Below are 11370 nucleotides of genomic sequence, written 5' to 3'. Positions count from 1 at the left end.
ATTTAGAATTCAGCATTCATGGTCCTGAAAATCCATGGATTTTTGGCCAAAACAATCATTTTTTTTATTTTTTTCCAAGTATGGCACAATCATCCCGACATCCTGGCAGGAGTCGTGATCTGCTGTGTTTGTGTGCCTTATTCAGGTCAGCAGATTTCTACGTTTCCACCTCCTTCATGTATTTCTTTAAATTGTCTGATGTAACAGCACAGATTCACACCAGTCGGACCCACTCTGGACCAAGTTGAAGGTACAGTGGCATCCAATTTCCAGTTTAATAAAATGTAATGCCTAGGAAGTTGAAAACAACCTTTTTTAATTTCCACATTGGCATAAGACAAGACACTTGTATGTGTCTTGTGCTTTTGTTGCAGATGCCCTCACCCAATGAATGATGCAGTGGCGATTGCTCAAGGACTGCAAGGGAAGCTTATCTTGCCCTATAATGTCTAAAACAATGTGGCGAAATATGTACTGCTGTGTGTACATTTCATTGACTAAATATGCGCTAGAATACCTTCATCTTTTGTTCAGAATCAGCTACTTATCACATGTAACCCACACGACTCCCTCATTCTCCCTTGCAGCGCCACCGCGCTTTTGCACAGTCGGACGCTGAGAGTCTACTGACTTCTACTGGGAAGCGTAGAGGGGTTGTTCCACTGCGCGAAACTGGACGGTCATTGGATCAATGCTGGGCTTTGTCCCGCCCATCGGACGCTCAGCGTCTCCGGGGGTCTAGGGGCAGTGGGCTGGCACGGACGCTCGGCTTCTGCATGATTATTGGATGATCTGTCTGAGGAGGGATTCCCGTTTGATTGACAGTAAAATGAGCGAATCAGCGATCGTGAAGTATAAACCTCCACCGGAACATATTTCAAGTTTTCATTCCGTTGGTCTGAACTGATCCGGGGACTTTACCGATCCCCAGCGACTTTGTCCTTGTTAAAAAGCTAGCAAGCTGAACATCATGCCAGATACTTGAATTTTCATATAAATAAATACACACATTTATGATGTAGGCTGGAAAAAAAGGAGCTTCCCCTCCTTGAATGACCAGCATCCGCCACTGGAATGATGATGCTTTTGCTGAAGCAGTGAATGAAATTAAATACAATTTCTGTTATAAAAGTGTGTCTGCTATTATACTAGATAAAATCATATAGCTTGTAAACCTATGCCATCCTGATTGCAGATAAAGCAAGATTATTATGAAATATGGCCATCAAACAGCATTAAATGAGCCCTATTTCTTCTGGTATTATTGAATCCACATTGATTTGAGTTACATTGAAATTTCAGTGTTTCAATGTTCACAAAGGTTGAAATACAATTGAAATTGTGTTTGTGGTTACGAAATCAACGTTTCATTGTTAGCAGTGGGTTAAAAGTGATGCTAAATCAACATTATAATCTGACAATGATTCAATTATCGAACATTGAGACCTCAATGTAAATTCTACGTTATTTCAATGCCACCTTGCTATCTGGGTACATAATATGTTGTATATGCATATTTAAGTGCCACAACACAAAAAAGAGTATAATGTTGTATAAGGACGATTAACCTTCCTCTTGTGTTAGCTTTCTGGTATCATCTCTTATGTCAACGGGTCAGTTTTGACCCACGTATTAAATCAGCTATAAAATACACTAAAAACATTAAGTTACCATCTAATTTGTTTCTCATCTCTTGCTTACCTTGTTAGGCTTCCTCATCCATGAAAATGTTGGTTTTAATACTATTGGTGTGGGCCTTTGGGCCCTTTTTTGTCAGTATACCCCTCGATTAAAAAAAAAAAAACAGTAAAATGAACCTCAAGAGAATTATATTAATAAATAAAAGGTTGCTTTGTTACCTGACTATTACTGAGGGGTATAGAACACATCTCTTAAAGAAATCTATGGTGTTCGGGTCAATTTGGACCCATATATATTAACGTCAAGAAAAGGCAAAAAAGTGTTTTTTTTCAGCAACAGAACTTTAATATAAACTGAAAAAAATAAAAAGACAACAGGTCATGACACAAAATATAGATTTGCATGGCCAAACACACAAGAACCAATCAAGCAAATAGAAATAAATTACTAGTTCCAAAACAAACACAAACCGAAATCAGAGTAAAATCTTTCGTGTGCAAGAATGTGCTTGTATATGTGTGTGTTTAGATGCGTGTGTGGCAAAAGGTGACACTTTTTGTGTGTTCTTTGCAGAGCTATTTCTTGCAGTTGAAACACGATACATTTGTCTTTCTGTCTGTACTGCTTGGGCAGACCTGACACCTCTTTCTTTTCGAATCAGGTGGCCTGACTGGGGTTGGGGCTGTTCTGGTAGGTGTTGATGCAGAGGAGTAGGATGCACCTCTGGCCCTGGGTTGAACATCAGCAGGAGGAGCTGCACACATCTCTCCCAAACATCCCTGATGGGAGCAAGCTAGTCAGATCTTGCTCTGGTCTCTCTGTTGTCAAATCTGAGGATGCTTTATCATCTGAAGTGACATTGTTGAGCGGAACATATTTCTGCCTGTCGATGCGTCCCAGAGACTATCAGTGGCCTCATTGCCCGATCTGTACACTCCAGCAAGAAGAAGAACACCAATGAAAGCATCCAGGAATTCCTCATCAATTTCTTTCCATATGTCGCCATAGACATTGTTTCCTAGTGGCATAAACAACTCAAAACATGTCTTGATGCAGCAGCTGCCCTGCCATGTGCATCTTGAGGCACTGAGCTCCAAAAGATGTTGCCATTTTTGGACTTGAATATTTCAGCAAGAGCAGCTTTACCACCAGCAACCTCCTCATCCGACTCATCAGATGTGTCTGTGCCTTCTGGGTGATACTCCACATTGTCCTCCTCCTCAGAAAACTGCTCATCTCATGCTGGTCTGTGTCCTCTTCCTCATTGTCACCAAAAATTTGGTCCAGAGCTTGGGTCACTACTTCTTCTCATTCTTTCCATGATGCAAATTGTAAATGTGAAATCTGCCAGTCAAATGGCCAATCAAATGAGTGAATTCACCTCACATGTCTGGACATGCCTGGTTTTGTTTTTCTGCTGGTATACTGGAAAACCCAGCGGAATGAGACTCCCTTCCATGATTATCTGCAGGTATAAAATGAGAATCCCCTAAAGCTTGCATGATTAGAAGAGGATCTGGCTATCGGTGTGTTGGCTGACAGTGCGCTTATGATTTCAGTTTTGGCTCTAATTATTGCTTTATAATCGTATTATTATAACCGGGTCGAAACTGACCCTAACAATACAATGGTCATCATTTCAACCAGAGCATTTTAAAATTTAGTGAAAAGATTTCTTTGTTTTTATTTTGTTGAAATAGAGTTTACTGGCAAAGTCAAAAAGCCTTGATGCAATTTTATGTGATTCTTTTATGCATATAAAATTTAAAACGGGTCGGTGCCGACCCTAACACAAGACGAAGGTTAAGGGATATTGTACACACAGTTAAGGTAAACACTCATTAAAATGCTTCGCTAAATGATGCTTTGTCGAAAAAAAAAAAACAAGTTGTTTTTCCTCCCAGCATATGGATGTGGTTTGGGCAGGGGGGGGTTAAAGCGCCATGCCATTTTCACAGTGTAGTAAGCAGTTTATGTGATGTGGCTCCGTCTCATTAGTTTAAACGCTGCCAGAAGGGCAGACACTTTCTCCTCAAAACAAATGAAAAGAGCACTGGATGCAAAATTAATATATAAGAAAACAATGTCTTACTTTGTCTAAGATAGACACGGATCTATAGATTATTGTTCAAATACAATCAAATTACAGCCCCAGAGGCCATACCGCCTCCCCAAAAAATGGTAAAAAACAAATAAAAAACACTTAGTTGACAGTAGATTCCTCCCACTGGGAAGTTTCCATGCTACAGGCGGATGTATTGTTCCTCAGGACTACAGTCACATTCATCCTACTAGTGCACTCTAATAAATTCAAAGGATTCTTTTGTCTCGGTCTCACACATACACGCACATAACGACAATATTTGAAAATAAGAAGCAGCAACTATGTGCAAATATTGTCTGCCATGGATATACACGCATACAGTTCACACAAAACACAAACTCAGTGGTAAACATAATGTTTTATACAGGTAAAAGATTGCTTTAAAAATGTTCCAAACGTTTATTTCAGAAAAATGCTGTAAGTCAACAAGTTGATTAGAGTTAACCTTACAAACTATTACCTACCTTAATTTACACTGGAAGTCATGGTCAACGTAGACCTGAAATCCTACGAAAAACATTCCTTCCTCTACATCCTCATTTCCATTATAGAAAAATGTTATTAAATGCAAGAAAATGCATTACATGAGTCACAACATATCCAAACAGACATTTTAACTAAAGGTTATCCATTATTTCTTCTTTTATTACACAATATTTCCCACCTTAAAGGCAACTGGCAACCATGGTAGCCACGACTACATAACAACATTATGCCTAGTAAAAACACATAACTTTAATTAGGCACCCGTAAACAAACCATTATTAGATTACGATGAATAAAAAGAAATGACAAGCTGTTGAGTTGAGGCCAGCAGCTGAATGTAACCTCTTACACTTTCCATTCAGTCAAAAGTCCAGAAGATGACATTTATGTAAAAATCCCATAATATACTATGTTTCAACAATTTTAAATACAGTACGTCTCAGAGGTCCCGTAACCGTGTATTGGAAGCGTATCGACACTTTTAAAAGTGGTTTTAGTAAGCCCTACTGGGACCACGATGATTTGTGTGTGTGTAGTTTTAATGCTAGTGAGCTGTGTTTACAGAGTGTGTGTCTCCAAGAAGGGTTATTGTGCACGATATCCACTTTTTAGATGTACAATACACTGTAACCTGACACTTGCCCTGCAGGGCAATTCAGATATTTTTTGCTCAAACGTGACCTGGATCAGATTTTTTCATGTCAGTGTGAACTGTGTAATTCAGATTTTCAAATGTGACTCAGTCCTCGTTCTAAATGCGATACGTATGTATCATGCTGGATTAGCCTGAATAAAAACAGAATGATCAAACTTACAGCTCTCGCATCTTTATAGCTGACCAACGGATAGTTGACAGAGGCTTTATTTTAAGATGAGTAGTGAAGCCTGATTTGTATTTATTTATTTATTTCTCTGTGAAGTGGTGGGGAATCACGGGGCAGGCATCTAGTTAGGGGTGGGTCAGAGGTGGTATCATGAGGAAGGAGGTTTTTCCATTCATGATACAGTATCATAAAAACCTGCAAATTCAAAACCGACCGTTTGAGTGGCTCTTCTCTCAAAAACGGCAAAAACAAGTAAAGATCATGACTGTTTTTTGTTATGTTTAGTGCTCATAAACAACCCCTAGGAACAGACTGCTGTTTAAATGTCAATTTAAACGGGGATGCTTAAACTATTAGCTCACATAAATGGCCAGTAGAGACTTTCAAATTAAGAAATAGTTTTGTATCATTGCAATACCACTAGCTTCATACATATGAAAAACCTCCAGTCTTCTCTTTGTTTTCTCATCTGTTTTCACTAAAACCGCCTTGTCAGACAGTAACATTCTGTGTGCTAATTGCACAACCTTCAGGCCTCATAGAGTGGCGTGACGGTGCCATCTTTCCACTCAATCAGGATTTCTCCTCGTTGTAAAGTAGGGGAGGAGAGCGGGAGGCACATGGCATGCTCTGTTAGGGGAGCTCTCTCATTGGGCACCGGGGACCCTGGAACACCAGCCTCTGGCCTTGGAGTGTACGACTTCAGAACACACACCACCTTCTTCCTCCTGCAACAACAATACAAGAAATGATAGACAATGTCAACCTATTGACCTCATGCATGATTCAGGTTTACATGCAAGATTGTTTACCCTCACCTATTGGAATAAACATTGAGAATAAGGATCACCGTTCCCAGGACGAGAGCCAAAGAGCTTAAAACCAACATGGTTATTTTCCAGCCCATGCCTGTAAAGGTATATATGCAGCACATCATTATTTTTACACAAACCACAGTGCAACCACTTACTGGTGACTATTTCTAAACAGGGATGCACTTTTTGTTCATGTGTTTGAATGTTGACGGTACACTATGTACATTGTAGAATCTAATGAGAGCCATACAAGAACCGTTAGATGTAGAACTCAACTGATGTAGAACTGCACACCATCACATTCGTACAATCAAATCCGTTGAAAGTGATTTCTAGACAACTGCAAATTATATTGCTTAAGACGTTTATGCGTAAATTACAAAACAAAATAGCGCTCTGACTGTGTCAATCAAATTAGCATAACTACCTTTGTAAAAGTATATTTTTTGATGCAAGTCATGCATTGGCTAATTACATAAATCATATGGCACTCCACGCACTGCTTTTACCAGATAACTCTTGAAAACATACACTTTTAGTAATACATCACATTGCAATCTCTCACACTTTTATTTGTTCGCTTTGACCATTTGTTTGCTTTTTTAGCATCTTTGAGTTTTCTCTATAAATAAAATGTATTATTATTACATTTTTCAGTTGTGCACGACTAGTATTTGGTTATGTAATACATTACAGAGAGGTCACCATAGTGTCAATTTAGTATTTTATAAATTACAAATACTTTTTTTGCCAAATGTATGGGGTTTACTTAAAATAAATGTGGAATATAACACATGCACCAACTATATCAAATACATACACATTTAAAAAAATATAGTGCATTGACTTATAAAATCAGCAAAGTAAAAATAAATACATATTATCACATTTCAGCTTGTCAGTATAATATAATATATAATGTAAGGTAATATAATATATAATAATACTTTAAAACACCCTTTTTATGTCCCAGTGCTGGTCCCTCAAGAAACTTCAAAATCTTAATTGACAAATATCTTTCAAACACACACACACACGCTACAAAACATTCTTTGCAGTTTCTCTTTCCTTCATCACCACCTAGTGGTGGATCATTAACATTAAATTGCATGGCTGAAGCCAACATTTCCTCTCTTCCAATTAGATAATTGCTGCATCTATTCTAACATCAATAATTTACCGTAGTCCATGCTGAAGAAAACCATGGTTGGATCCGCAGGGGATTTGGTGCTCAGGAATAAAACATCAGACACGTTTCTGACAGAAAATCCTTCTGTGATGCCATTACTAAATGTAACATCAGCTACCAGGGTGGGACAGAAGAAGAAAAACAGGTCAAATACATTATAGATTTTGATATGAGAGAATAAAAATGACTGGTTTCTTTATGGATATCTACTATTTGTCAAGGCCCGGACTTTTGTGAAGATGGAACATGAGTCATTATTTCCATGACTGGGCAGAAACGATGTTGTCACACTGGTGCACCTGGCTGACTTCCAGCAAGAGGACAATATTGAATGGAGCAAAAGTGCACTTAAATAAATTACAGCCAGTGATGTAATTTGACTAGCAGGCTTACTACAGAATCCAGCTGGTATGTGATACCTCACATCTTGTATTGAATAGTAGTTTGCTTTTAATTCAAAACAGTATAAAGTCTGGTTAATTATTACATTCTCAATTGTGGCCCTCTTGACATAGCCTCACATTACATGGAGTGTAGCGTTTGAAGTCCTTTAGCTTTATTAACTACATGAATAATCAATAACTTCTGGCTTTTATGTTTGTATTATGGGTTTAAATTGCTTCACCTTTGATAACGATAACAACAGTGTTTGCCACACAGTGCAAAGGCAAGCCCGTTCAAACACAAGCACGCATTAGATTGCAATGACTAAACAAAGTGATCACCAGTGTTGAGCATTATTGATGCTGAACTAACTGGCTTTGTGATATCAAACCCACAGTTTATTCTTTACCTTTGTATGTTTTGGCGTGATATTTATAATCAATGTAATATGAATCCACTCCCTGTGTCCTTGCCCCACATGAGAGCATCTGTAGTCTTTACTGCTGCAGAGCACTTGAGCAATTCTGATTCTTCTGCAAACAAGAATTCTATGGTCAAGTCGACCACAAAGTATACCATCTGACGTCCTCAACGTGATTCCTATGTAGGCTGCATGCACCACAACAATATGTTATTCATAAGAGCACTTAGATCAAATAAAATTGTCTCCAAATATTTAGGTCGGGTAGAATCAGTGAGTTCCATTTACTTGTTTTATACTGGTTGTGGTTTACAACATGGGTGTCAGAAGACACTCAGTTCGCAAGACGAGACGATACACAAGACTGGGTCTACGGGAACGAGATGAGACAAGATTTTAATATTACTTTTAAGAAAAGTACAATGAAAAAATGTAACAACATATATGATAATATATTGCAATCTACAAATTTAATTTCTACTACATTACATTACTTCTGTACGCTGTGTGTATGCTACAGGCCCCGCCTCCACCCATCAAGACAAAGAGACCGAATGACTGGCAAAAGTGCTCATTCGTCCATGCCGTGGTTCTATGGAACAAACGCGCCAAGATGCTGGGGGTGAGAGACGAGGAAAACAGACATGCATGCACATGGCAATATATCGAGGCCGGCAAAATGATCGAGTTCATTTTCATTTATTGCGTGATGAATTAATACATTTATCATCGTCCCAGGCCTATAGTGCCCACGAGACTTTTTTTCTCCGTAACGACAAATCTTGTTTTAATCTTGCAAGATCTTGTGACACAAGATCTTGTGGGACACTTAGTTTATAACAATGTCATCTCATGATTCAGTTTTGAATGAATGAATGAATTTGATTTAAATTGAAGATGATTACAATAAAAATGATTAGCATCCATCTACACTTCTCAGTTGTATTATGTGCAATACAGTACAGTCATTATAACTAATTATGCATTTAATTTATAATTCACTTTGAATTTGAAGCAAGCTCAAAGTGCTACAGAGAGGAAAAAATGTATAATAATATTAATAATAACAATAAGATACAAATATGAGGAAAAACCCTAAATAAACATACATTATCATTAAAAACAGTCCAGGTTAAAAAAATAAAAATAAAACATTCTCCTAAAAAGGGGAAGGTCTGAAGGGCTGTACTGTATTGTCATTAAACCACTTAATGTCCATAGCAACTGAAAAAAACCAACATTTTGTCAAGTTTTCACATTCTAGTACACAAGTGGATGAAAGCATAATTACAGTGTAAGTGGGAAACTTGGTGAATTAAACTCATCAACCCTGCAAACCCTCTTGCAAAATAATAAAGTTTAATAATTAATAGTTTAGTAATTTAATAGTTAATAATTAATAGATAGTTTTGAGAGAAAACACATCCAAGTCAAAATATCCGTACCTGCTTGTCTGTCCATATCAGTGATTGGTAAAATGGCGTGTTCCATTGACTTTCCCAGAGAGTGGTGATGCTGGTTGTGGTGGTGATGGTTGCTGTCTCTGCCATCACACAGTGTTTGGTCGTCCAGCGTCCTCCACCGACTGCCCTGCTAGTGAGTCAAAACAACTTCAAGGTAGCACCATGGTTCATATACTGTACATCTTTCTGCCTACCTAATATCAGTGCATACTGTAAATCTTCTGTTTCTTCTAGTTAAACATTCTCACCTGTTTATGTTCCCTCGATAAGAACAGTAAAGTAGATTCTTGTGTGGCACTCAAGTGCAGCCCCCTCCCCAGCAAAGTCAAGTGGCCTTTCTTGGTACAAGACCATTTCTGGCTGCCTGCATCATTGTCCAACTCTGTGCCAGCTTCTTCAACTTGGCCTTCAACGTTGCAGGGCTGCATGTGAACACCCTCAAACTGCTCTTCCGGTGCAGTCAGACACTCCCCGGTGAAATGGTTGCTGAGAGCCTGGCTGCCAGACAGCCAGAGCCATTCTTGTAACGCCGACTGCGGGTTGCATTCCCCGAGTGACACTCTCCCCCCTGGAGTACCATCTTGTACCTGCAAGCATGTTCCCAGCAGCTTGTTCCGTATCTTCAAAGCAGACACTTCTGTGCAGGGGACAAGAGGTAGCAAACTACAATACAGTATACTAATGTGAATGCACAAAACATACATTTAGAAGGAGACCACAACGGCCTCAGAAATTGTGGGTTAATGCTGAGAAATTACATGGAAAGAATGAGCAGAGGACTATAATGACAATTACCACATCTTGAATTATATGAGCACTCTCCAGATAGCTTCAATTGTCTGTAGTAGGATTACATTAGACATGACATTACAATGTTTCCCAACAAAGAATTGCGAAGTAGAGTTGCATGGTGGAGTCTTCCACAAGCTCTGTTCGCAAGAAAATGACAGTTAGTATGAGTCTTAAATCCAAAAGGAACAAACTAATACGTTTTTTTTTAGCTTGCCGTGATATTGAGTACTAAAGCAAACACACAAGTGAGACCAACAGCTTGTGTCGCAGTCCAGCGAAACTACACGCTAAAGTGGCAAAGAGTAAATTATAACAGTAAAAAAAGTGCCAACACTTCAGCTGCAGTAAATAAACAGTTTAAAATAGCGAGATAGTCAACACAACAAGCTCTTAACTGCGTCTCACCAGTAAAAATGAGGAGAGGAAGGAGGTAAACAGACTTGATCTTTCGCCCCATGGCGGCGATGGGTACAGTGGGCCACTCAGAACAAGTGCAACTAGCTGGAAAGTGGACTTCACGCAGCCTCCCTCCTCTCTTGCATTCATTACTGCAGTGAGTGGATGAATGGAAGCAGGGTGGGGGGTGGTGCTGGGGTGGGATTACATTCCTTCCCGAAACTCTAGGGGACATCCATAACTCTCAAAGTGTGGAACTCTTTCATTATAAAAGCCCTGTGCCCTTTTAACACCATTACCATCAAAATTTGCATTCGTGCCAGTTGTCAGTTTTAGGGCTTTTAGACAATTTGGTTTCTTTTTTGGACGCTTGTTACACAAGAAAATGTGTTTTTCCTTCTGCCACATACTTGTGTACCAGCCCTGTAGGTGATCTGGTCAGTGCACAACATGCAAATGGCCAACGGTTTGAGATACATTTGAAGGCCATAAATCTGTTAAGTGGGTGAAAACATTGTTCCAAGCTGAATAGGATTGCCCACTCGTTATGGTGAGAAATGGGACAGCTTTGGAGGCCTGTGCGGTCACATGATGTTTTTCTGTATCTTTCATGCCCCCCAAAGAATGCTATATATAAAAATAAATGCACATTCAACAGTCTTTTTTTTTTTTAGCAGATCTATACTTAATTTGGACTTGTATTTCAAAATAGCGACACATTTTAAATCCATTTCGTTACCAAAACTAAACAAGATCACAGTGGATGTTCACTATGTTGTTTTTAGTTTCCATCTCAACATGTTGCACTTAGGAAGCCTGTTAACCCATTAAGACATGCAAACACCATACTGACCC

At 38.9% G+C, this 11370-nt stretch overlaps 1 protein-coding gene and 1 long non-coding RNA gene across 3 annotated transcripts; one reads left to right on the top strand and one right to left on the bottom strand.

Moving 5' to 3' along the window:
• LOC129180162 (uncharacterized) lies at positions 1-1071 on the top strand. Its single transcript, XR_008570103.1, has 3 exons — positions 1-145; positions 208-250; positions 375-1071. It is a non-coding gene; the product is annotated as an uncharacterized LOC129180162 (long non-coding RNA).
• A 3049-nt stretch (positions 1072-4120) lies between these two features.
• On the bottom strand, positions 4121-11261 carry si:dkey-245n4.2 (uncharacterized). Of its 2 annotated transcripts, none has more exons than XM_054774856.1 (6): positions 10525-11261; positions 9576-9964; positions 9310-9457; positions 7051-7173; positions 5874-5964; positions 4121-5783 (listed from the first exon to the last, which is right to left on the bottom strand). In XM_054774856.1, the coding sequence occupies exons 1-6, from the start codon at positions 10748-10750 to the stop codon at positions 5585-5587; spliced, it is 1176 nt and encodes a 391-aa protein (XP_054630831.1). In that variant the 5' UTR covers positions 10751-11261; the 3' UTR covers positions 4121-5584. The 2 variants fall into 2 exon arrangements, with proteins under 2 accessions (XP_054630831.1, XP_054630832.1); XM_054774857.1 differs by having other exon boundaries at positions 9310-9454.
• Between the last annotated feature and the right edge of the window lie 109 nt (positions 11262-11370).

The sequence above is a fragment of the Dunckerocampus dactyliophorus genome, chromosome 4, assembly GCF_027744805.1.
Source record: "Dunckerocampus dactyliophorus isolate RoL2022-P2 chromosome 4, RoL_Ddac_1.1, whole genome shotgun sequence".
Classification (NCBI taxonomy): domain Eukaryota; kingdom Metazoa; phylum Chordata; class Actinopteri; order Syngnathiformes; family Syngnathidae; genus Dunckerocampus; species Dunckerocampus dactyliophorus.
The sequence above is the reverse complement of the archived record's forward strand: the minus strand, read 5'-3'. Positions and strand labels throughout refer to the sequence as shown.